This window comes from Salminus brasiliensis, chromosome 1, assembly GCF_030463535.1.
Source record: "Salminus brasiliensis chromosome 1, fSalBra1.hap2, whole genome shotgun sequence".
In the NCBI taxonomy this organism is placed as follows: domain Eukaryota; kingdom Metazoa; phylum Chordata; class Actinopteri; order Characiformes; family Bryconidae; genus Salminus; species Salminus brasiliensis.
The window spans coordinates 46,716,011-46,743,995 of NC_132878.1; the positions used below are offsets into that span (position 1 = coordinate 46,716,011).

Genomic DNA, 27,985 nt, shown 5'->3' on the forward strand with positions numbered 1-27,985 from the left:
ACCGTTTATTTGGTAAATTAGTCTTTTAAATATTACGAAAGTTTTTTTTCTGATCAGCAACCAGAAGCGACCCGCGTAACCGATGACGTAACACAAATTTGCACATGCGCAGACGCTCTTGGAGAGATGAAAACATGGAAGTGACAATGAACCAAACTGAGGTCCAAACCCCCCAAAAAGAAGACAGAGAGGACGAGCGGACTATGTCCAGATCGGATAGGTGAAAAATCACGCACATTGTTGTTCAGAGGCTCAGTTATTTTATGAATGAGCTGTGTTCATGTAAGCCAACTGATCACAGACTCTTCAGCGTGGGAGGCGAGGCTAGCTAGCTAAGTATTTAGCTTAGGTCATTTATCCCCAAAAATATGTATATGTTAGAATCTGAGCGATGAGTGATTTCGCATCAGTGAGTCTAAACGTGGTGTATTCATGTGAGATATATTACTACTGAATTACATACCTAAGGACTGATCTAGTGAAGCTGATTTTGGCGACCTGACCACTCCAGCAAAGCTGCTATCCCTAATAAGTAGCTAGCTAGCTAGCTAGCTAGAAGCTGTCCTATCAGTCATGGTCATCAGAGGGAGAGCTGCTAGGTTGATACGTTTTGTAGTAATGCTGTATTGTAGCATCGCTGAAGGTGTCCACTGCAGTGATTAACATGGCATTACTAGGCACCAGCAAATGTTATTTATCATAATCTTTGGATATATACAAACCATTGCCATCATGCGGTTTTTGTTAAAGGGAATTTTGGAAGCTAACTTTGCAGCTATCAGTTATTTTGTCCGCAGTTGTTGTTTTTAACACTAAAGCGGTTTAAAACCACACGAATTAAAACCACAGTGGGTTCAAATCCGTATACATTTACATTTACGGCATTTAGCAGACGCTCTTATCCAGAGCGACTTAGGTAACGCGTATTACAGAGGCGGGCCAATGTAGTGTTAGGAGTCTTGCCCAGGGACTCTTATTGGTGTAGCACAGGATAGTCACCCAGACTGAGAATCGAACCCTGGTCTCCCACATGGTGTAATAGCTCACTAGCTGCTAGTGGTTTTATCTGTTGTGCCACACCAACCACAATACTGCCGTATTACATAGAACGTCAATAATAGTACACCATCAGCATGCATTTGCATTTATTATTGCATTTATTAACATGCAATTATTAGAATAGTATGCGTAATAGTGTGGTGTGGGCGGTTTAAGACTCAGCTCTAGTCTTCCACTCAATGGTGCTAGTTATGAATCATTATGTGACACGTTTTGCAATAACAGTTAGGTTGCTCCTTCTCATTGTACTAATTACATTGAGTAACAATGTATGTAAGCAATAGTACTAAAATCATACAGTACTAATTAATATGGATTGTTTATTAATTGTTGCCCGCCTCAAGCTTACCAGCTGGAGAATATCCTGGCGGCTTGAAGTATCACAGTTTGTTTTATGACATTAAGGCCTATGACACTGTGTCTGTTTTCTGACCATATGATGAGAGCCTTACTCAAATGAGGCCCCAATCTAAGCTGGGCATGTGTGTGAATTCCTGGAGACGATATGAAGGTTCATTCATTCTCCCTCAACCACACCAACATTAAGTGGCCATGTGAGCAGCTCTGTCTGAGAGTCCCATTGAGACCATAGATTCTCTCTTGCTCACTGTGGAACATTTCTTTACAACTTTGCTCAGATGAAGATTGGGTCAGTCGTGAGTATACAAGGCATTTCTGATGGTTTGGACACTTTTAGTAACATGGCCATGCTGGAAAACAGGTGGAATCTATATTAAGTTTTTGTAATTGGAAGCAATTCATCTTTCTCTCTCTCTCTCTCTCTCTCTCTCTCTCTCTCTCTCTCTCTCTCTCTCTCTCTCTCTCATATGTGGGTGTATATTACTGTCCCCTAATGTGGGACAGTTCTGTTCCAAATGTTGGGCAATGAAAAGTCAAAAACTTAAAAGGCCTAAATCGCATTAATTCATGTCATAAAAACACGCATACAGTGGAGGAAATAAGTATTTGATCCCCCACTGATTTTGAAAGTTTGTACTCTGACTAATAATTAAACAGTCTATGATTTTTATGGTAGCTTCATTTTAAAAAAAGAAAATCTAGAAAATGAAATAATATTTAAATAAAAAATAATTTGCATTTCATGGAGGGAACTAAATATTTGATCCCCAAAAAAACATGACTAATGTTGGCTCCCACAGACCACTGACACACCCTAATCTCAGTGAAGTCGTTACCTGCATGAGAGACACCTGTCACCAATTGTCAAGTATAAAATGATGTTTTACTAGGGGGTCAAATACTTATTTCCTTCAATGAAATTCAAGTTAATTTTTGTTTCGCATTTCATGTAATTTTCTCAGTTTTTCTTTTGATATTCTATGTGTCACTGTTAAAATAAAGCTGGCATAAAATTATGAGACGTTTCATTTATTTTTTTGTATTAAAACCTTTAAAGTCAATGGGGGGTCAAATGCTTATTTCCTCCACTGTATATGCACATATGCATATCTAACGCAAACTCTTCTGACATCTGTTTTTCATAATGAAATCCAATTTTGTGAGAAAATGAAAAGAAAGCTCAGGTAAAAGATACACCAAAAATTTAAATTCTAATCTATTTGTTGGAAGAACCCATTTGTAGGAAAGTCAAATTTGCCTGCCAAATTTTACACTTTTGCGGATCAAAAAGGCATCTAGAAATATATTCAATTTTGTGTGTGTTAAAGTTAGCAGTCAAAAGGATTATATATTACATTAAATACAGTAGGTAAAGGTAATAATTCATAAATACAACGTATTTGTCTCTGTACTCGGCAGGTTTGCATTTGTATCTAAACAGGTTACGTGGTGAAAGTGAAAGGTTTTAATAAAGGGTATTTTATGAATTTTCCATGTAGAAATGACAAAACATTTTGAAGAATCTTAGCGTTTGAGACATGAAGCTTCACAGGTGTCTCAGCTTACTTAGGTGTGTTTATTAACTTTTTGTTTTTGTTCAGTAACCGCAGGAGCAAGAAAGCTTATAACATTCAGTCTTTATTCCTTTTGGTCTTCTTTTGGTCGTGTCTGCTTTTGCTGTTTGTCACTCAAAGTTTGTTTTTGGTTATCGTCCACTTGGTGAGGTGTTTTTATTGTTTTGCAATTTAGTGGCAGTGGTGAGGATTCCCTTGATGGGCTTATAAGGCATAAATGCCCACTGACCCCTTCACTGTCACCAAGAAAGCGAACCACAAGTCAGAGCAAGACAGAACCACCTCTTTTGAGGACCAATAAGAGGACAATCTACACGGCAGGAAGACCACCCTGGTACAATGTCACTGGTACAACCTTCAAAGAGGCTTTTGTTATAGGTAAGTTGGTTTCACTTAAATGACCAAGTTAGTGACGATATGAAACTTACATAACATTCCACATTGGATAATGACTATGCTAGTTGATGTTTGAGCTTTCTTTCTTGGGGAGAAGTATTTCAGAGTTAACCATTCTGTTTTCAAAGGGGTCCTGTTTTAAATATATATTTGTTTTATTTTATATATTGATATTGTAAAGCAGTGCATCTTAAGTCAAAATAATAATATTCCTTCTTTGGAATATTGACAGTAATTTTCACAAAGACAGCAAATGACACCAGAGTTAAAAAGTCACAAAAAAATCTCACTTGCTGAACATTTAACACCGATATATAGCAAAATAAGCCATTTTTTTCCCAATGTGTTTTCAGTATTCAAAATTTAAGCTTTAATAAAAAAAATATTATTATAAATATAAATTAAATATAAATGTAGACTGAAAGTTGACTAACAGTAGCTAGCTATGTGTGTGATTGTTTGCAGTTACAAAGGTCATGATAAGTACTTGCAAGGCTAAAACTGTGATTCAGTAGATGGGGAGGTCTAGTTCGTTCATTGACACAATATTGTTTTTCTCAGGGTAGACTCAGTGTTGATATATTGAAAAAATGAAAGTACAGTTTGTTTCTATCTTGCTGTCCTTAGCTAATATCATATAAATAATCATAACTGTATTAAAAATTATATATACTTCTATCAGATTGAAGTACTTGCTCTACTGTCTGTGTTATACAGCAAGTGCCACAGTGCTACCTGACTGATCCTGTTGCCAGCAACAGAAAACGATCTGACTAGAAACAGTGTCATCTTAATAATTACATGAATAAATAGGTGTACAGGTGCGCATGTATATGATTTATTGGACTGTGTAGGAAACCCTGATGCTGTGGCACATATAGTAACATAGTTGTGATTCCATACCAGGCTCTGTTTTCATTAGTATGCTGTTACATACTAGGAATTCTGCTTGGCAGATTACAATTTCACACTTGAATGTACTCCAGTCGATTCTTACCATAAAACAAGGCCCTGCCTTAGCTGTGGGAAAGGAAATAAACCTTCCCAAGTACTTGCTGTATTGTCTGAGTTATACAAGCAAGTGCCACAGTGCTACCTGACTGATCCTGTTGCCAGCAACAGAAAACGAACTTCCTAGAAACAGTGTCATCTTAGTAATGGCATGAATTGCATGAATAAGAAACGTCTTCTCACAGAGGTGAGGGCGAGGAGAGGAGAACTGAGAGCATAAACTGTGTGTTAATGTGGTTTTAAATAAATTTTGGGCCTACAGTCATCAGCAGCTCTGCGTTTAGTGTTGTTGATGAAATGTTTAGTTTTAGTGCTGTTGCCCTGATGACCATTCAGCTAATTTATGTGTCAATTTGATTTTGGTTGAAAACTGTGTCTGTATGTTGATTCTCATCATTTTTATTTCTGAAGATGGGTTATTCGTCACTCTGATTTCAGCTTTCTGTTGTGTTGTACTGTTTGCAGGTTTTGCTCAGTGAGAAAATGTGCATGTTACGTCTGTGCAGGTCCCTTAAGCAGCAGTGTGCCTTTTAGCTCATAAAGTATTTTTCAGGATTTGGATGTCTTTTGAACTATATGTTATATATGTTATTGTCTATATTGTAGATTTTGTATTCAATATGAATAAAAACACTGATTGTAGAGTTAATCATTCTTTATTATATTATTATAATTGTAGTTGTTGTTGTTGTTGTTTCAGTGATATTTAAGATATTTAGCTGTGTAAGCTCCTGATGTGCTCTGCAGGTTTGTGTGGTGGCAGTGCCTCTGGAAAAACCACAGTGGCCAATAAGATAATTGAGGCTCTGGATGTTCCTTGGGTGGTTCTTCTTTCTATGGACTCTTTCTACAAGGTAATGAAGGGATAGCTATATTAAGGTCAGCAAATCAGTAAATTAATAGTTTATTTGAAATGTTCAATTATTTTATTTTTTGAAAAATATAGATTACATTATTTTTTTTGTTTGCTTTTATAGTGTTTGCACAGTTATTTTTATTAACATGTATGCATTAGTCTGCTTCTTCTTTTTTTATCAGTTTTGGACCTCCGGTTGCCAGATTAAAACTAGGAAAGGTGTTTGATACTTAGGTCTTACTAGCAGAATGAAATACAGTATACAATGATCAGCCATGCAGCAAGTAAACTGTTGCACCTTTAAGACGGCATATATTGTGGAGTGTTTCCGGTATGCAGTCAGTACCTACCAAAAGTAGTCTAAGGAAGAACAACTGATGAACCAGCAACAGGGTCATGGGTGCTTAAGGCTCTTTGATGCAATCCATAGGGGACCCAGCTTACCGGACTTAAGGATCTGCTGCAAATGCTTTGAGTGATTTATGTTTTTGTGCGACCTCTCCTATATAATCAGGTGTTGTCCAAAGAGGAACAGGAGCTGGCAGCTAAAAATGAATACAACTTTGATCATCCAGACGCTTTTGACTTTGAGTTGCTGGTGACTGTACTGAGAAAACTGAAGAAGGGCAAAAGCATAAAAGTACCTGTGTATGATTTCACTTCCCACTGCCGTCGCAAAGAATGGGTAAGTACATAGTGTCTCTGTATATTTGCGTTTTGTCCTCAGGACACATGGACAGACTTAATGAGAGAGAGGGGAGAACAAGAACACATTTTAGAATTGTTGTTTGATAAATACATGAATAATTTCATTTATATTATGAAGGAGTCAGAGGGAGAATCCAAACAACTTGTAAGATTGTAACAAATAGTAACTGTCTGAAAATGATATTTGTTGTATGTAATAATCATTAAATACGGTCTTTCTAATACATTTCATTAAATGGCCAAGAGCCTCTCATATGGTATTTAAAATAGAAGCAGGGCATTTCAGAGTTGGCTCTGATTGAAAGGTGGTAGTAATGTTTGGATTTTACACTGTGCCTGACAAGCACCCTCCCCTTTGAAAGGCACAAGGCTAAATAGTAGAGCACCATGACAACACTAATTCAAATCTGCTTATATTTTGCAATTTCAGAACTGTAATCATACTTCCCAGCTATTTTGTAGCCTTTACATTAATTAGCTTTTACAGCTGAAGCACGACTGCCTCACTAGCTTGAATGTCACCTTAGAGCCTCTTGGGAGGTTGTTAATCTCAGAGGTCACCAAAAGACTGTAATGACAAGTATAGCAAATAAACTGCTAGAGTAAGTAAGTTGGTGAAAGAGAGCAGTACATTGGTTAAAGAGACTGTTTATAAGTACAAGGTGTGGGAGAATTCCAGTTGTGATTTAATTTAGTTGAGAAATGAAAAATTAATAAATAATGCAAATCTGTAAATAATGACTTGGCTGATGCCAAGATTTTTACTTTTTAAATCAAGTTTACACTATGGTTGATATATGAAATGCAGTGAGCTTAAGCCAGCAGTGGTGTTTCTGTTTGGACAGAGAATAGATCTCCAATGCTAGAAAATGGGGTACCATAAAAGAACCACAAATGTGGTATAGGGAGGGATTCAAAATAATCATATACTGTAACAGATCTAGAAATAACAAAGAGTTTCTTATAGTGCAACACACAACATGAAAAACATGATTGCATTGTGTGTAACAGTAGTTACATGGCCTAACTTTAACACAAGAATAACTTATAACTAATAACTAAGAAAACTTCTGATTAAATTAATATTTGTCATAATTATGAACATTTGCTATGCATGTGCTACTAAGTCACAAATGGCTAATTTCCTTATCCCTAGAAGTTTAGTTATTTGTGTAATAACATTAGGCATGAAGGTACATAGGACTATACATTTGAGAATTATTTTCCCCTTAAAATATTTCACACCACTGTTATCCAGTTGTGAATATGAGCTGCTCGAGTTAAGGCATGCATGTGCTGAGTTGCTGCAAAAAAACAAAGTCTCAATCTGGCATGAGACTGCTCTTTGTACCACCGCTGATATCAGCTTTCTTTTGTGGCCTTTATGCCTTACAGTATATGTTTCACATGTTTATGTGATTTATTTATTATACTATAGAAAGTCTATACTTTAGAGCATTGACTTGTTAAAGCTCCAAACGACTAAGAATGAAAACTTTATGTTGGAGGGGAACTTCAAAATGTGAACAACCATTTATCACTTTAAAAAAAGCTAAAGCAAAGTTAACCTATAGAAGAGTGTGTGATTTGTGTTGCATGACCTTGCAAAGCATTTAAAATTAAGAAATGTAACTGCTGTACATAATCCACATCCAGTTTTGCATATGGATAATGCTTAGGGACCCCCTGGAATAGAATGTTCTTTATAATTTTGTCCTTTTACCATATTTATATTTTTATTGCATGTGTTCTTTGCAGAAAACAATCTATGGGGCCAATGTAGTAATATTTGAAGGGATATTGGCTTTTGCCAATAAAGAACTTTTGAAGGTAAGTTCAAATTATGTGATGTGTAGAACTCGACTCAAAAAATCGACTCACGTATTATTCCCTAAAAAATCTACAAAAGGGTTTGTAGATTAAAAAGATTTGTTCACCTGTTTCCTAATTTCACGTATGCCATTAAATCCGTACCATTGGCTTACTTTACTTCCCCATAATGTACTTATGAGGACATTTTTGTTTTATTTCTGTTTTTCATCAGAGCCATTAGGATAAGAGATCATGTTTCTCATATATACAGAGCTGTTTGTAAGTGCTGAAAAGTGGCACCATTCCTTTTAACTCACAAGGGAGTTGCGGTAGTCAAATCTTGATATGACAAGAGACTGAACAAGTACCTGGGTGTTGTAAAAAAACAAACAAAAAAAAAACATGACTGCGTCAGGTTTACAACATAAGTTAAAAAGAGTATCAATACCTATATCCAACTAGACCTCTTTCCTATTCTGCTTGTCTTTTTGTGCATCCCGAACCACATACCTCTGTGCTTAAATTACTACACTAATAAGCACTTTTTTATACCAGTTAGTGTGAAAGTGTGTGGTTTGCTTTTTGTTTGTCACAAGTGGCAAGTGGATGAAAATCTGTTGCATGCTAAATTTGTGCAAATCCTCCCAAAAGTTTCCAAAGCATCAGCAAACCAAAAAAATATTTAATAAATATACCAATTCCATAGCCTACATTTTAAGAACTGCAGGCATAAAAAGTTAAACAAGCAGTTACACTATACAATGAAATTTTTACTTTGCAGTTCCTGCATTTACCGACATAATCTTATATCAATATAAAAAGTGTGTGTGTGTGTGTGTGTGTGTGTGTGTGTGAAGCTTAGTTAAAGAAAAACACTAAATGTTACTTGGTACACTACTTACAGTACAGCATGGATGCATATGCAAGTTGCTAGTAGAGTAGAGTTACCTGTGCATGTGTAAAGTGCATTGTGGAAGTACAGAAGTAAACGTTACTATTATAACAGTAGCAGCAATATATGCAGTGGGCTTATATTAATTTGTGCATGTCAGAGTTTAGCCAGTTCAGAGTGGAAGGAGGAAGGAGGTGTTTACAAGCCTGATGGCTTGTGGATAGAAACTGTTTGTCTGGCTGGCTGTCCTGGACTTCAACACTCCTGTAGCGTCGGCCCGATGCTAGGAGCGTGAAGAGGCTCTGTTAAGGGTGTGTACTGTCCCTGATAATGCTGTGGATCCTCCTGATGACCCTGGTCCTTTAGTTGTCCTGCAGTGAGGGGAAGGCTGCTCCGGAAACTGTGCAATCTTAATCACACGCTGGAGAGTCTTCCTGTCCTGAGCTGTGCAATTTTCTGTACCAGACCGTAATGGATCTGGTAAGAAAGCTCTTGATCGTACTCCTGTAGAAGTTGGTGAGAATTTTGGCTGAAAATACAACCACTACTGGGACTTCCGGACAATGTGGTGCGGGTTGTGTGACCAGGTGAGATTGTCACTGATGTGAACATCAAGGAGGTTGAAGGTTTTCACCTTCTCCACCTCTGTCTCACCTATATAGAGAGGGGGGTGTACCTCCTGCCTCCTCCTCGGATCAACAATCATTACGCTGTCTCGTCCCCACCAGTGATCAGTCCGATGACTGTATCATCAGCAAACTTGATACTGGTGTTGCTCTGGGAGGCCACGCAGTCATATGTTTGGTTGGAATGACCGTGTTGAATGCTGAGCTGTAGTTGATAAATAGCATTCTCACATATGTGTCCTTGCCCTTCAGATGTGTGAGGGCTGTGTTAATGGCAGTGTGTCGAGGATGGTCTCCTGGATGTGACTCATGACTATTCTCTCGAAGCACTTCATCACAATTGGGGTGAGTACAACATGGCATTAGTCTTTCAGGCAGGTCATGACATTTTTCTTAAGGAGGGGGAGGATGCTGGTGGTATTGCAGCAAGATGGCACAAAAGCTTGTGCAAGGGACAGGTTCAGTATGTCCACAAACACACCAGCCAGCTCTGATGAGCAAACCTTGAGTGCGCACCCGGGAATATGGTCTGGGACAGCTGCCTTCCGTGGGTTTATTCTCTTTAGAGCCTAGCAAACGGCCACTTGCGTCACAGCAAGCGATGTGTTCTGTGTGCTCCCCTTGGCCATAACCCCTCTCTGGCTGTCTGGGTCTCGAAATCGAGCATAGAACTTGTCTGGTAGTGTAGTGTGGCTGATTGTGACCTCTCTGCTCCTCTGTTGATAGTCTGTGATGTGAAGTCCTTGCCACATGCGCTGGGAGTCCAGAGGTGAAGCATTCCTCCAGCCTCATTCCATACTGTCTCTTGGCCTGTCTGATAGATTTACATAGGTCGTATATGCCTCTTTTGTAGTCTTCAGCATTGCCTGAAAGAAATGCAGTGGAGCGGACACATAGCATGGACCAAACATCACAGTGTATCCATGGTTTCTGGTTGGGATAATTTCTGCAGTCCTTTGTGGGAACAATGGTTTCTATGCAGGTGCTGATGTAGCTGGTTACTCCAGAATAAATCCTAAGTCAACAGTACAGTTTTCTCTTATAGCAGCAGTTCTGAACACATCCAATCCTAAGTCCTGAGGCACCAGTTCATTCCACACTTTTCTAGTTTTACTAGGGGGGGGGCTGCTTAAGGAGTTGCCTGTATGCTGGGTAGAGGAACACAGAGATGTGGTCGGACTGTTCGAAGTAAGGCCGAGCCACAGCCTTGTAGCCACCCCTCATGTTGCTGTAGACTTGGTTGTGAATGTTGTTCTCCCTTGTCAGAAAGCACACATGCTGATGGTAGTTGGGGAGGACAGTCCTCAGGTTGCTGTGGTTAAAATTGTCGGCGACAATGAACACATGCAGCAGCCCCAGCGCCATAGCTGAGTTTGTGTGTGGCAGAATGTAAACAGCCAAGATAAACACAACGCTGAACACTCTTGGCAGATAAAAGTTCTGAGTCAGTTGAACATTTCTGATGCGGTGGACAGAGTGCGTTTGTCAAGTGTGTTTTTGGAGAGCCAGGTTTCCGCTCTCAGCTAGCAACAGGCTAGGTAGTGGTGGATGCATAGACCTAGCCTTTAGCCTAGCATGTAGCCTACCTCTCTTGACGCGCTTCCGCCTTGAGCGCTAGTTAAAATAATAAATAGGCGGAGAAACACACAGATGTCTGCCACGGTGGGCGCCATCTTGGTAGGATAGTATTAGGGCTGTGTATAGTGATTATAGGTAGTAAATAGAGCATAAAGTCAGAGCATCTAGCGATTGATACAGTGCAAGTACCTAAGGAGAGATTTGAAGAGATACAGGGACTGTGACATTGTGTGTTTGATGGCTTGTGTCAGGTAAAGCTGCATGTAGCCTGATTAATGGTTGTGGCAATGTACATGGATGGCTGTGTCTTTGAAAAAATGTAGCTTTGACCATCGCAGCTCCATTCACATCTCCAAAGAAATGGGACCTTCTCTCCACACTAATAACAAATGAACAAACAAAAAACACACACACACACACACACACACACACACACACTCTCTCTCTCTCTCTGACTAGAGACAACATTTAATTTACACCTAAACATTCCTTAGACAGTTTGTGTATGTTTCAATATGAGTTTGAGTTTAACAAATAATGTAATATAAACAACCATTAATTTCATCTTTTTCTGTTTGTAATTTTATCATTGAAAAGCTCTTTAAGCTCTGGTCAGCTGTGCACTCCACATGATGACCAGTCTTTTAGTTTTACTATATTCCACTATGGCCATTCCAATAGTTATAGTTAATGGGGAGTGCATGCATGGGTGCTTGTGTCTATGCAAAGACTCCACTTACTCACTCACTCACTCACTCCAGCTCATTTTTATTTTTGTACATTGTTACTTCATTTTATACTTTTAAATGAATGTTTATGTATAATGACTCAACAAAATATCTTACCACAAGTGTGTTTAAACTAGATGCAGATAAGTCTGGGAAAGGATTTGAAAAGATCTAAGAACAATTGAAAATCAGCATCTCTACTGTCTGGTGAATAATTTACAACTGCCAACATGGTCAGGTCATTGCAAATTAGGTTTATTAGCAAAATGTACAAACGTTCAGCTTTTTGCAATAAACTAAAATGTAGGTGCTTGTCCCTCACAGTAGACTATACACAGACTATATACACATTAACATTCACTACACATACTGCTACCAACTCAAATAACTGGTTTCTCTAGATTCAACACAAAATTCCACTAGTTGTCATTAATTACATCAGGTGTGCTTGAACTAAAGCACAACAAATACCTGGACTGACTAGGGGTCTGTTAACTGTGATGTTTGATTGCATGTTAGAAACATGGCAGAAAGAGGATGGTATCACTGGCTACCACCAGATTCCTGAGGAGGCAGGTGGTCAAAAACCATTAAATGACTGCCAAAGACTAAAGGTTTTCAAAAAGTAATCTCCAATCTGTTCAATATATATATATATATATATATATATATATATATATATATATATATATATATATATATATATATATATATATATATATATAATCATATAAATAAGCCTATTAGTTGTGTTGAAATCTTCACATTGATTAATCTGAATACCTTTTTTAGCAGCTTTGGAGATGGTTTTAGGTGTGTGAGATTGATAAAATTCCAGTGTTTGTTAGCAACGTTACTCTAGCACCCATTATTCTATACTTAGAAAAGGAAGTATTTTCAAACACTTCAGATATGAATGCATATTAGTTTTATTTCTTTACCAAGTTTTCCTTAAAACAAATCAGGTGGTTGCCAGCTTCAGGATAGAAGATTTGGACATGCAAGTAAACATCATTGATACATACAGCTCTGATTTTTTTTTGCATCTCTACGTGTATGGCAGCCATTTTGTTTCAGGCATTTCATCAAACCAACCTAAGTTACCTGAATTTGCATTCTATGAATGGCATAAAGTCACTCAATAGTAATGCTGAGATTGGCAGTCAAGGTTTTCTCACCATAGCGATTTTTGAATGCTCTCAAAGTTGTTTAAATTTTAATAATTTAAATTCTAAATAGCAATATTTTTATTTGGGATTTAGGAGAAATGTTGTCCAACTTCAAACAAATTATGTCTAATTGTTCTGTGATCAATTGGAATTTACATTTGACTGCCATTGATGTTTAAGTACACAACAACAGTTTTACTTTTTTACCTGCTCCTGTTTAAAATAGCATATTCCACATTTTTAACAGTACATTGCTCCATGCACATCCTACACTATGAGGGTTTAAAAAAAAATAGTAGTTCTGTGTAGATTTATGACAACTGTACAATATAATATTTCAGTGTACATGCCATTAACTGTGCGTGTGTATTTTTACAGTGATATGTATCATGAATAAATAATAAAATCTAATAGCGTTTAAAACATATATTTTGTGCCCCGAACATTTGTTTATTATTATTATTGTTGCATGTTTTACCTCCTCACCTACCTCTTCTTTTGGTGTATTGCCCATAGCTTCTGGACATGAAGGTGTTTGTGGACACTGACTCGGACATCCGGCTAGTCAGGCGGCTGAAGAGGGATATTTCGGAGCGAGGACGCGACATTGCTGGTGTCATTAAACAGTACAATAAATATGTAAAGCCAGCTTTCGAACAGTATATTGAACCCACAGTCCAGGTGGCAGATATTGTGGTTCCAAGAGGTAAGTGGTGAACTAAATTTGGCCTTAAGAAGGTAAAAAAAGAATATTGCACAATTGCGTAGATTCACTCTCAAAGAATTTCACTAAAACGTAAGCCTGATATCAATTATACTGATATAATTTTGCACAAATATATTGAATATTATTATTGTGACACTTGTCCTTGAACAATTATAAAATCTCTCCAATGAGCACATATATTAAAATAGAAATAAATATAGCTCATTTTAACCTTAATTCAACTTCAAGTGTCAAATATATGCTCACAGATCAAATTATTTAGAAGACGTGAATGCAGATATGGGCTAGAAGTCTCAGATAATGTTCATATAAACCATTAAATTAGAGAAACTAAATTTCATCTCCGTGTTTCTGAAGTGGTGTGATTGTTGGTGCCAGATGGACTGGTTTGAGTATTTCTAGAACTGCTGGAGTAGTAGCCAATATTAGAATAGTACCCATGCTTTTAGGATTAGTATATTAGTATCATCAGTAGTATATTTGTTATGGTTTGTTGTGTCTTATGCTGTTCTGTTCATCTTAAGGTGGGGAGAACTTCGTAGCTTTGGATTTAATTGTCCAGCATGTCCATAGTCAACTTGAAAAGGTATGTCAAAATAACATGTTTATGTCTACAGACACCGAAATTAAAATAATGTACATACGGTCATTGGGTCTGAAGTATAAACTAAGAATGGCCTTCATGCATGTCATCATCCCAGCTATCTGAGATTTGTTGCATGAGTGTGCATATGAAACCTAATACTATATTTTGAAGATTTGCCTTATTTCACTATTCTCCATAACCTCCAAAATAGGCAAATAACACAAAGCCAAATTTAACTGGTAGCTGTCAAAGGTGAATTTAAGAAAGAAGCTTTTGAACATTCCTGCAAAGCTTAGAAGTTGAGGTCATTTGCAGTTGTGTGTGTGTATATACAGAGCCCTGTGTCTGTGAGTCTACACATATGTGTAAGCAATTTCTAAGCTTTGCACGCATGCTAAAAAGCCTCTCTCGAGTTTACCTTGGACAGCAATGGCCAAAGTGGTACTGGCATTGTTCCAGTTTGTTTCTCATGTCTTTGTGAAGCCAGTAATACTGTAACAGAGCTGCCATGATGATATATCCCTCATTTACTCGCATGCACACACCTGCTTTAAAGGTTAAAACATTTCTTAGAAATTAAATTGTCAATGGTTGATTATCCTTGGAAAATATGGCTGTTATCCTAATGAGATCAGTCAAAGTGAGGCTAATGTTGAAAGCAAATGCATTCAGAGTGGTTTGTTGTGAAGTGGTGGTGATGAGAATCAGTGTTTGTAATATCTACAATGCAAATATAGATTTGTTTTATGAGTTTTATACAGAATAGTGAAACATTTTGTAAGCATTTCATGTAATTCCATTCTGTAATGTAGCTTTTGGAAGTGAAACTCTTTTAGATGTCTGGTTCCCATCACCATTACTGTGAACAATTCTGACCTGCCAACACATTTCATATCAAACTGCTCTAAATGACTAACTTATCCGTTTAATTTAGTAAAAGACTTAAAATTATACAGTACCTCCTGGACTTAGAAATGTAGATTAGCAGCTTTAAGTGGTGTTCTGTTTTGATTATAAAGGCATTTTGAGTTTCCTGTTATGCTAGTTCTGGTTGCACAGAGAAAGACTGATGGAACACTGTCATTTTGAGAAAAACATGATGAATTCAACTGAAATTGATGGAACATTACATGTGACCATACTCCTTTTTTTAAATGTATGTTTATATCACGTGGGGAGGGGCTGAGTGTTGGAATGGCTTTCTTTCATTGGATGTTCCATTTCATGAGTCTCTTTTTTTTCTTCTTTTTTAAATCTCTCTCCTTCCTCGTGTGCATTTTTAATGAAATACTTGCTAAATCCCTCCCTGACTGAATGCACTCTAACTCATCTCAGCGAGAAATCACAGTGAGGTATGGCTGCAAATCCCCAATCTCCCTCATTCCACCTCCATCTATCAGTATTTTTTGTTTTCTTTCTCCCCACAAAACCACAGAGATGTAATAAGAGACTGGATGAAGGAAATGTATTTACACTGATTGGATACTGTTTACAAATTATACAAATTACATACTCGGAAGTCATTATTAAGTTCATAATTGTTGCTGTACCCTGAACCTGAACCCTGACATTGGGGTGCTTTATAATAGAAGTAAAATACTGTATTTATCCTTAATCTCTTTTTGCACTTTTGGTGTTTCTAAGGCTTTAGTTAACATGGGTGAGGGGATGATTCAGTGGTTTTGTTTGATCAAACATAGTTATAGTTAAGTAAACAAAATTGATTGATTCATGTTTAAAATTTATAATCATGTTTAAAAGGAGTGAAGTACATTCTCATTTTACCAAAGAAACATCCCCTAAACCTGACCATCCCCATGTGCACACACACGCCCTAAGTGACCCTATGTCAGGGTCACTACCCACTGCTGCAGTTTCTGACATGGCTGTAGCTAAATTGACTTTGAGCTTTAATGGGGTTGTGTTCTCTTTCCCTTCTCTTTTTCTGTCTCTTGTCATCACAATGAATCTGTGTCACCTTCTTCAGAGGAAGCTCCGCTGGGATATGTGAGGATAAACTCCTGCATCCCTCTTTTTAGTTCCATTTCCATTGTATTTTGTCTTGTTCCCCTATATCTCTCTCTGGAATTTCTCTGTGTTTTTGCCCTCATCTCTTTTCCAAGATATTTGCCTTCAGTCTCTTACTGACAATGAGGTTCTTTGTTTGTTTTTACTTACTTTTAAGTGTATGGCCAACTAACATCTCCAGTTTTTTATACAAGCCATCTGTGTCCCGGGGCTTAAGATTTTAAGCTGAGCTTTCTAATTATGGGCAACAACAATTAAATATTTGTATTATATTAATAAATATTAATTTATTAACTATACAACTAAGCAACTCTAAAGTGGATGTCTCCAAGTATGTCCATTCAGTTAATGAAGATGTGGCATAGTGGAGTATTTCTTATTCTTACTGTTCCTCTGCAAAGCATTGTTTTTGATGTTCACGTGTAATTCTTTTTTAATAAAGGAAAATTTCAATGTTTCTCAAAAAGCATGTTTTAATAGTGTCTCTGTAATATTAAATGGTGCTTTGTGAAACATAAAACAGAGTGCATACATTACCTCATATAGGCTTCCAATTGACCTAGTTTCAGGTTGTAAAACCATATGTTTAAAAGTAGATTAGTTAACATCATCTTTTTAAGCCCCGTTCATTCAGGCATTTAACCTGTGTCAAGGGTAATCCAATCATACAGTTTCAAATTGTATCTTTATCCTTACCTTTAGAGGTGGTCCAGGGTGCAACCACATAACATTTGTACTGTGAATGCAAAAGCCTCTTAATGTATTCTCAGTTTTTCCTTTCTAAATTGAACATAGCTTCTTAACAAACATGACACTTTTTTTCAGTCGTCTAATGCAGAGATCCTAAACACTGTCCAAAAAAAATCCAAAAACCATTTCTATATTCAGATGTGTGTATTAAGAAGTATAATTAAAATAGGTTATTACATAACTATTACATAACTGTTACATAACTTTCTAGTTATTTGCCCTAAAAGCCTATTAAAGGAATTTCTGTTGTTAAATATGTTAAAATTCTAATAAAACATGTCATAATGTATAAATGCATTGAAATTTTCCTTTAAGATCTTACCACTGACTTGCTACCTTAACAGTTATCATCAAGGCTTTCCTAGCAAGGCTTTAGAGTACATTCATAGTTTTTTTTTTTTTTTGTTTGTTTTTTTTTTTGTTTTTTTTTTTGGTGTGCTTGATTGTAATCTTAGCTTTGTGGTTGTGTGTAGATCTGCCTTAGCGTCTGCGCATCAAGGTCAGCCCTTGCCTAAGACACTGAGTGTTATGGAGAGCACTCCACAGGTGCGGGGAATGCACACTATTATCAGGTATGACCGCACTAATTACATTAGAAAATCCTTTTAACAGAGACAGTTAATTAATAAGGATATTCCACTTGAGCAAAGGCCACATCGTATTAATATATACGTGTCTCTGCTCTTGCAGGAATAAGGAAACTAACCGGGATGAATTCATTTTCTATTCCAAGAGATTAATGAGGCTTCTTATTGAGCATGCCCTCTCCTTCCTGCCACTGAAGGTTAGTGTCTCTTTGGCTATCAGTGACCACAGTTTTGTTATCTTTTCCATTCTGTAGAAAATGAACTGAAGGAATTAGTTGCTAACGCTGTGTATTTTTCACAGTGTACTGTTTACAAGAAGGATACATAAGTTCATCACCAGTGTCCACCATGCTATTTGTGTCATATTTTTAACAGAAGTGGTCTGTAGAGGGTCGTTTAACCACATAAAGAAATGCATGTAACATAACCTCCCTGTCTGGCATTGTCACTATTGAAGACTAAACACCTTAAGGTGAATAAGTATCTAGGTGATCCTTGGGAGACGAAAGCACCACCACCTTAGTGATGGACCGGAAGAAGATCTTGGAAGTCCACTGGTGACCTAAAGCTCCAATTTTCTGACCTTACTGTCGCTTCCAGGGAAGGCTTTCATAACCAAAGCCTGGGTTCTCTCCACCTGGGTATCACGTAAAAGCACTATGTCTCCCTCCTTGATGTTGGGATGACTTTTCTGGCATTTGGAACCATCTCTCCCATCTGGATTCCATCTCTCCCAAAACCCTTCTCCACTGCTGGCGATGTAGACATGAACGAAGTCATCCACGTTCTTCCTTTTTCAGGTGGGATGGGATCATCCCAGTCAGCAGTGTTGTGAGTGAATTCTCCAAGCAGGAACTTTCCTTATATAGAGATTGGTTCTACTAAGCCTAGTGGATTGAACAAACTTCACAGTGGAAAGCACACCTCTGCGTGTCAATTGCTTTGTGGTGGTAGCGACCCTGAAGGTAAACGTATCATTGCTCAGGTCCCAGTTGAATCTTACGAAGATGTAAATTAGACATAGACAACATATCACAAACTACTTTGAGTAAGCTGATTGCTTCAGCTACAGAGGGCAGCGACTTTAGGGCAGCGACTTGAGGCCGTCGTCCACATAGAACTATCTATGGATGAACTTTGCTGCATGACCAAACTCATCTTCTCCATATAGAACAACCCGTCTGAGGCCACTGCTGGCGAGGGACTGTTGCCAAACACATGAACACACATACAATGAAGCTGTAATACATCTGCTCTATATTAGTAACAGCAATTTGTTTATGTCGAACTCTCAGCAAACTGTTGTTCAGGTCTGGTTCGGTCAGCAACATATCATTGAGAGACGCTCCAAGGTCTTTGGCACTGTAGTCAAACACAATCTGCATTTGACCTGGCTTGTGGGGGTGGTACACTCCAAATATAGGGAGGAACCAGAAGGCTCTTTATGATGTTAATAAAAGATCGGTTGCATGAACATGAAGAAATGTTGCTTTATATGGGTCTTTCTTTCAAGAGTTTAACAAAGAGAGTTATACCCACCCAGAGCTTGCTCTCTGTTGATAGACAGACACGGTCTTGATGTGCAGAAGGCAAGTGTTCCCTTCATCCATGAATATCTTATCCGTAAGCTCGATGAACTGCTTGTTCTCAATAAAGAAGGCAACCTTGTTATCATGCTCTGTGTGCTGAAAACTCATCTTCAGCATGTGGAGCAGGAACAAAGGCTAGCAATGTGTTACCATTCTCAATGAGCTTCTCTTTCAGAATAAGATGGTTTGGGCAAGGTATGAAGTAAGAGTGTCTGTTCTCAAGAAACTGAGTGTGGAACACGCTTGCATCTTTAAGTTTGTGAGCTGTACCTAGAGACTTCACTGATTATGCCAAGATCCAAGCGTAGGGAATATAGTACATTGTTGGGGCCGTTGCGCTGACCTCTAACTTGCAGACCTGTAAGACATCATGCCCAAGAAGCAGAATTTATGCCTCTGGGTCTAGTGGGGGAATGTGCTTAGCAATGTAGTTAAGGTGAGTATGATGTTTGGCCACTCCAGAGTGGGTATTTCTGACCTGTCTTCAGTGATGTAGTTGCACTACAGTATTGCAAGTGACCGGTTACTCTGGTCATCCAGAATAGCATAGAGCCTCACTGATCTGTCCAGTTGTCCCTTGGTGCACTTTGATGAGGCAGATCTCAGAACAAGAGTGTGGTCTATTGTTTTCTCCACAGACATTTGTGCACTTGGAGTTCACAGTAGGAGATGCTTCACTCTTCTCCTCCCCGCCATCTTTTGACTCAGGGGTCTGGCTACACCATGGAGCTGGTCATGGGTGAAGAGTGTGTTTGATGCTGTTGCATTCTTTACAATTAACTGCAACCATACAATCTTTGGCAACATGTCTGCTTGAAGAGCAACATCTGAAACATATACCAGCTTCTTTAAGGAATGCCTTGCATTCGTCAATGGTTTTGCTCAGACATGGCTTACCAATATCCTGTCCAGCACTATAGAGTCAGAATCAGATGCAGAAGAAAGGTCCATGAGATGAAGTTTCTATCTTGAACTTTTCATTTCCATCACTGCACTGTTAGTCTTTATTGCAGTAGCAGTTGAATGTGGATCATTGCGAATGTAAGCCTCTTTGCAAACAAAGTCAGCGAAGTAGGCAAATGGTGGGAAATGTACATTGTAGTGCAGCTTGTTATTACTTTAATGAGAGATCCATTTGTCTTAAAGGCTAAATGGCAACTTCTCTACTATGGGGTTCAGGCCTCAAGCTGTGTCTAGGTAAGTCAGTCCAGGTAGGATATTACCTCCTGTAGCAGGTCGCCAAGCTATCTGAGTTTCTGAGAATATTTATTGCTGATTTTCGGAAACCTCCATTCTGTCAAAGAGAGACTTTTCAATCATTTCCAGTGACCCATAACATTCTTCTAGTCGAGTCCATGGCATTTTTAAGCCTAGAGCTGGGTCATTGATATGGACCGCTCAAATCCTTTTGACATGTGCTGAAGATTGTGGGCCTAACAACCTACTTAGCAGATCAAGCTCCTCACGGAGTCCTGTTCCCTCAATGGAGACTTGACTTCCATTCCAAAATGCTATCTATCAGATCATCAAATTTGGTAAGAATGGGGTGTGAGGCATGAAGGTAAGCTTTAGAATGTGGCTCTGTTGAGGTATGTGGTCTAGTCTTGTTAAGGCCACAATTGGTGAAGTCTGAAAAAGCATTGACAGCAGGATTGAATTGCTGAGGCTGACAATGTGCTGAGTCAATTGTACTACTACAAACTACAACTGTTTTTTTCCGTGGTGATTGAGATGAAGGAGCTGCAATGTTTGTTGCTATATTGCCTCTGTCTGACTCAGCTACTGAGAACTCGAAGGCTTTAGCCTTATCTTCTCCAATCTCTTTGTGTTCTCAGCTTCAGTGTAGCGAGAGCAGCATCCATCCAAGCTTTCTCTATTAAAAGCTCATCATAGCTCATCACATCACCAGATTACAGCTCCAAGTGTTAAAGGCTTATATGCCAGTTTATGGAAGATCCAGCACTTCTATCCAGTGAAGTTGCTGTAGTGTGAAATAATGATATACAATGAAATATAAGCAGAAATATTTTCTAAAAACACTATATACTTACAAACAAATCTTATCCAAGGTTAACACAGACAGATGAAGCTAGATGAAGAAGCGGTCTTTAAACCTGTGGTTCTCTAGCTTATGAAAGTGAACATCAAATAAAGCATAACAGAAGTGGTCTGTAGAGTGCTATAACTACACAAATGAATGCAAGTGTTACTTATTGTAGCACTGTACTTTCTTCACAGCCAGTGTCTGTCGAGACACCCCAAGGGACCATATATGAAGGAAAAAGACTCAGTGGAAAAAGGGTTAGTATTATTTTCTGTTTGTAGATTCCGTAATGACCTAATTACTTAAAATTAGCCCTGTGATTTTACCAGTCTCTCAGTAAAATGTAAGCATTGTTTCCAATCCTGATTGCTGACACTCTCTCTCTCATACACACGCCACACACACAATGATGTGATCACTAATGTGGTTCAATACAGTAACACATACATTTTTCATGATGCACTGCTCCAGTAGCTACTGAAAAACAGTCTATTCATTACCTTATTTTTGTGTGACTACATGCATTTCTTGCCTCCCTTACACCCAGGTATTTTGTGTGTGTGTGTGTGTGTGTGTGTGTAGATCACTGGGGTGTCCATTCTGCGTGCAGGGGAGACCATGGAGCAGGCCTTAATGGCAGTATGTAAAGACATTCGACTGGGAAAGATTCTCATCCAGACCAACCATGACACTGGAGAGCCTGAGGTACTGACCCTGCGGCTTAAGACCTGACATATTCCAAGATTTGTGTTAGCATGTGATATTTTTCCTCATGTAAAAGGGAGAACTGTGCCCCCAATTATTTGAATATTTGGATATCAACTGTTTTATCATTTTGGTGTTTAGATATTTGGGGGCGTGTCTAAATGTGAAAATATATACCAGAGCATCTTCACTCGGATGAATGGCACCTCTTAGTTCATGTTAAAGAGAGGGCAAAGCAGAGAAGAGCTCAGTTGTGTAGAAACACTTTATATTACACTATTGTCCAAGCTAATCAGTGATTACTTTCCTAAACTGCTATATGCAGCCAAACACTGCCTTTGTGTTCTGGCCACTTCAGCTCAGTCAGAGCATATTTTCACAAAGGCTGCTACATTGTGAACAAGAGTTCTGGTGGTGTGGTAACAGCGCCCTCTGCTGCCCCTTAGACTGTAGTCATGTTCAGTTTAGTTCACTACACTGCTTTCAGCTTTAAACCAAACATTCTTGCTTTCATTTTGCCACACTTTCTTTAATATAAAATACAGCAAGATGTTAAATCCCTTAAGCAATGACCCTTCACCCTGTCTGCTTCCCAGGTGCCGCAGCAAAGGCTGCCCACTGCTCTGGGCATGTGTGCTCAATCTCTACTGTGTGTGTTTCACTGATGTGCATGTGTATGTGTTCACTGCACGGATGGGTTAAAGGCAGAAGCCAAATTCCATCCCATTCCTGTCACAAATGGTGTACATGGTTGTCTTGTCTTAATCTTGTCCTTGTCTGATTTACTTCTCAGCTTCATTACCTGCGCTTACCAAAGGACATCAGTGAGGACTATGTGATCCTGATGGACAGCACTGTGTCCACAGGGGCTGCTGCTCTCATGGCTGTCCGAGTATTACTTGTAAGCTGTTCATTCTAAATCTTCTATTTTGTTTTTGTTTTTTTGTCCACCGTTTCAGTTATATGATCTTAGTAAATATTAAAGAAGTGTCAGTTTTTCCAACAGTATGGGGATAGTAAGTCAGTGCATATAAGACCTCAGAGATGATAACCTTAGATTTACTAGTTCATTATACTTTTTTCTTTTTGTGTAGCACATAACTTAAGAATTAAAATTGGCTGATTTGGTGTTCCACTACAAAACTCCGGATTGGATTGATCAACATAAACCCCATTAAGTTAAAATAGGTGTTAGCCCTGTTTGTTTTTGCTTTGTTTTTTGTCTGTTATGGTAACAAAGATATTGAATGCAGCACCAATAACTGCAATAAATAATTAATATATAACCTACGTAAGTGAAAAATTCTCAATAAGAAACAAACCTTTTAGGCACAATGTAAACTAATTTTTAAAAAATTAAAAATAATCTTAGACCAATGGTTGTAACTCTAGACATTATCCAGTGCTAAAAGAGAGCGTGCACAGCTGTAGGCTGCTTTTTGTGTTCTAAATAACATGGACTAATTATTTATTTTTTCTTTATTATTTATTTTAGTCAGTGGCCTATTCACCAACCCTTTTAAGGAGAAATTTCTTCTTAAAACCCACTCATGCAATTTTTACAAAGGTTCTGATGGTCACCAATGTCGTCTTATTTGTGTTTTGTTCAGTTTTGTTACAAGGACAATTGGGACCCTGCATTATAAAAGCGTAGCCGAGATCAAAAACACATTTAAAAACATGGCATGCGATTTAGAAACACATCATGAAGCTAATATAGACTTTTTTATTAGGACTTTTTCTTAAGAACTAATCTAAGAACATTTTTAGAAAGATGGTGGTAAATGAGTAGAAAATGTGTAAGGTATTACTAGGTATTGCAAAAGGGGGGGGGGCATCCTTATCTGGTCAACATTAGATAGCACAACAGGAAATTGGATATAAAATGGATTAAGAGAGGGGATAAAACTGGCGTTATGTCCAGGCAGATTAAACATGCACAATTATGCAACATCATCCTGCGGTGAACAAATTACAGACCTCTCTCATCTTTCTAAGTAGGTAGAACTTGGCTGACTAAATACTTTTTTGCCCCACTGTATATGGCTTAAGTCAATACCATCCCAACCCTAATGTATGGGGCAGGCAGTGTCAAGTAACATGGGGATGTTTTTATTTAGTGGGTGGTGGGTATCTTGTGGGTATATGGTGGGAGAGATGGATAGATAATACAAATGCAAGGGAGATGTCTGCTTCAGTGTGCTAAAAAAACTACAGTTTTTAAACTACTTGTGTGAAACGTCTACACCTATCGGTAGAAAAATGATTTTAGGCAATGCAGGAGTTATTGACAGTAATTTGAATATTTTGAATTGGCTGGAGTCAAGTCCAGATCACACTCCTATAAGAGTCTGGCTGTATTGGAAAATTGTGAATAATGATATATATCATGATATATAATTTCTATATGATATCTATGATATGATATTCTTTTGCCTCACCACCCCCCCCACCACAAAAACAAAAAACAAAACAAAAAAAAAAACCCAACATTCTCCAGTGTGTTGCCATGGTAAGTTCAGTCTTGGTAAGTAACTTTGACTTATGACTTTGATGTCTTTGTGAAACCCTTGTGCTTCCCTTGGTTTTTAGGACCACGATGTTCAGGAGGATAAGATTTTCCTGCTCTCTCTGCTCATGGCAGAAATGGGTGTTCATTCAGTGGCCTATGCCTTCCCCAAGGTGCGAATCATCACCACAGCGGTCGACAAGAAGGTCAATGACGAGTTTCACATCATTCCAGGCATTGGTGAGCTGGTCTGCTTTATTTATGGAATGCTTTACAAACAGACACTTGACTAACGTTCTAGTTGCATATTTGGAATGAACTGTTTGTATGTACCCAAAAGTTGCAACCACCTCTTTCAATTAACAGACTGATTATTCCAGCTCAATAACCTATTTGTTTAACTTTGTTAAGATTATAATTTTTGTTTGTATAATTTTAGAGTGGAAAAAGCAGCAAGAGATTCCAGCTCTCAGATATCTTTTACCAAGGTCTCATACCTTAATTAGCATGTTATAGTTATTGTTCAGAATCATCATTCGGAAATACTAGTTGTTGCAAATTTCAATCTTCTAAAATCTTGTGCCAACAGTAAGCAGCCCTGGGCTGCTTATCACTCTGAAAAATACACACATGGACAAAATTGTTGGTACCCCTCAGTTAATAAAAGAAAAACCTCACAATGGTCACAGAAATAACTTGAATCTGAGAAAAGTAATAATAAATAGAAATTCTATGAAAATGAACAAATGAAAATCCGACATTGATTTTGAACCATGCTTCACCAGAATTATTTTAAAAAATGCACAACCTTTTGAGGCAATTACTGCAATAAAACAATTCCTGTAACTGTCAATGAGTCACTTCTGCACCTCTCCGCAAGTATTTTGACCCACTCCACATGAGCAAACTACTCCAGTTGTCTCAGGTTTGAAGAGTGCCTTTTCCAGATGGCATGTTTCAGCTCCTTCCAAAGATGCTCAATAGGATTTAGGTCAGGGCTAATAGAAGGCCACTTCAGAATAGTCCAATGTTTTCCTCTTAGCCATTCTTGCATTTTAGCTGTGTGTTTTGGTTCATTATCCTATTGCAAGACCCATGACCTGCGACTGAGATCAAGCTTTCTGACACTGGGCAGCACATTTCTATTTAGAATCCCTTGATAGTCTTGAGATTTCATTGTACCCTGCACAGATTCAAGACACCCTGTGCCAGATGCAGCAAAGCAGCCCCAGAATATAACAGAGCCTCCTCCATGTTTCACTGTAGGGACAGTGTTCTTTTCTTGATATGCTTCATTTTTCCTTCTGCAAACATAGAGCTGATGTGCCTTGACAAAAAGTTCCATCTGTCCATAGGACATTCTCCCAAAAGCTTTGGGGCTTGTCAACATGTAGTTTGGCAAATTCCAGTCTGTTTTTTTTTATGATTTGTTTTCAACAACAGTGTCCTTGGTCGTCCTCCATGAAGTCCACTTTGGCTCAAACAACGACGGATGGTGCGATCCGACAATGATGTTCCTTGAGCATGAAGTTCACTTTTAATCTCTTTAGAGGTTTTTCTGGGCTCTTTTGTTACCATTCGTATTATCCGTCTCTTTGATTTGTCATAAATTTTCCTCCTCACGTACAGGGAGGTTGGCTACGGTCCCATGGATCTTAAATTTCTGTATAATATGTTCTACTGTAGTCACAGGAACATCAAGCTGCTTGGAGATGATCTTATAACCTTTACCTTTAACATGCTTGTCTATAAATTTCTTTCTAATCTCCGGAGACAACTCTTTCCTTCGCTTCCTCTGGTCCATGTTGAGTGTGGTACACACCATGTCACTAAACAGCACAGTGACTACCTGTAGCCCTATAATATAGGCCCACTGACTGATTACAAGATTGTTGACACATGTGATGCTAATTAGTGGACACACCTTGATTTAACATGTCCCTTTGGTCAAATTATTTTCAGGGGTACCATCATTTTTGTCCAGGCCTGTTTCATGATTTATATATATTTTTTAAATAATTATGTTGAAGCATGGTTCAAAATCATTGTCAGATTTTTATTTGTTCATTTTCATAGAATTTTTATTTATTATTACTTTTGTCAGATTCAAGTTATTTATGTGACCATTGTGGGTTTTTCTTTCATTAACCAAGGGGTACCAACAATTTTGTTCATGTGTGTATATTAAGTGGTTAACATAAAACAGGAGAAGGCTGTAAAAATAACTTTTCAGGTAGCTGTTTCCTAAATTCATATTGTAATTGAGAAATGGCAGTTTACAGGAACCAAAGAGGTCAAGTTGAGGTCTGGAAGACCAAGAAAATGTCAAGGTAACATCTAAACAAGCCTGATGCATTTCCTGTGAGCTTAAAAATTGGAAATATGAATTCAAGTAAATACCAGACAAGAATTCTTGGCTAGATACAAAAAGCATTTACAAGCTGATACTTGCTTGAGGGGGGTGTAATGAAGGATCCATCCGAATTGTCCAAATGTTTTCTTTGGGCCCTTTTTGCTTTTGTTAGATTAAAACTGTAAAAGATGGAACAAAGCTTTGTGTTTTACAGGTAATTTCGGAGATCGTTACTTTGGAACAGACGCTCCTTCAGACTGGTATGAAAGCGATGAAGGGATGGACTACTGAGGCTTGATCATAGAATACATTTGTTTTTGTTTGTCTGTTTTTTTCCCCCTAAAGGGTATAGGGGGGAAAAGCATATTTTATGACTGTGGCAGTGACAACTGTCTATGTGTTATCTCAACTGTGCCATGCATTACTACATGCTTTCACAGATTCTCTTCTCAAAATAAGGGTGTTCTACTTGTATTTCCTCAAAGTGCTCGAGTTAATATGGTGTAAAAGTAAGTAATTTTAAGTCTCTTCTGCAATCAAGCATCAACTAGCATCTACTCTGATTAACATTTGGCTGTTAATTCCTAATATGAAGGCGGGCCATTTTGTATATAGTAGTGAAAGACTCCACTAGTATTAAGTGGAAAGAATTTAAGTCAACCAACATTGGGTTTGTTTAAATAATCTATTTAAATTGCATGAATTCTAGAAGTTGAAGAAGTTCAATTAAAAATAGCTCATTATTCAGCTTTTTTACAGCTTTAAACTCAACTTGTATTACAGGTTTTCATATTTCTTTTTTTATGTGTGTGCAAAAGGGATCTCAAGTCATTTTGCTTGGAATTTTAAAAGAAATGTGTTCTAAATGGGTGTCCAAAAGAAAAGGTGTTTTCCAATTGCAGTTCAGTCACTTGAGAGAAAACATTTAGGTGTATAGAAATCGTTCTGTGTTGCCAATTTCACCTTGACATACTTGAACTATTTAAAAGTAGATAATCTATTTAATATTTGTTAGCTTTGATTGAAGGCAGTACTGAAAATTATTTATTATGTATTTTGAGGGCTTGGAGTAGGGTGTCCATAAAAACAAACAATTTTGTGAGTACAGTGCTGACTTTATGGTGCTGTCTACAGCCAACGTAAAATGCACAAGCTCTATTTGGTCCTGAGTGTTTGGTCTTTCACATGACTGCAAAGGCAATCTGGGCATCTGAAAAAATGATCTCATCCTTATCCATTATCTGTGCTGTAAACATCCATTTGTTCAAGTAATGCAAATATTAGAATAAATGCAAATAAACCATGACTTGTGATTTGATGCGTGCTGTGTTTTTAAAC

General features: G+C 37.9%; 1 protein-coding gene across 2 annotated transcripts; it reads left to right on the plus strand.

Moving 5' to 3' along the window:
- The first annotated feature begins 117 nt into the window (after positions 1 to 117).
- On the plus strand, positions 118 to 27,953 carry LOC140556240 (uridine-cytidine kinase-like 1). Of its 2 annotated transcripts, none has more exons than XM_072679922.1 (15): positions 118 to 220; positions 3,169 to 3,371; positions 5,148 to 5,254; positions 5,771 to 5,941; positions 7,723 to 7,794; positions 13,286 to 13,475; positions 14,021 to 14,082; positions 15,418 to 15,434; positions 17,334 to 17,432; positions 17,551 to 17,644; positions 21,275 to 21,337; positions 21,663 to 21,785; positions 22,579 to 22,686; positions 24,378 to 24,534; positions 26,862 to 27,953. In XM_072679922.1, the coding sequence occupies exons 1-15, from the start codon at positions 135 to 137 to the stop codon at positions 26,936 to 26,938; spliced, it is 1,629 nt and encodes a 542-aa protein (XP_072536023.1). In that variant the 5' UTR covers positions 118 to 134; the 3' UTR covers positions 26,939 to 27,953. The 2 variants fall into 2 exon arrangements, with proteins under 2 accessions (XP_072536023.1, XP_072536016.1); XM_072679915.1 differs by lacking the exon at positions 15,418 to 15,434 and adding an exon at positions 16,070 to 16,089.
- Positions 27,954 to 27,985: the final 32 nt, after the last annotated feature.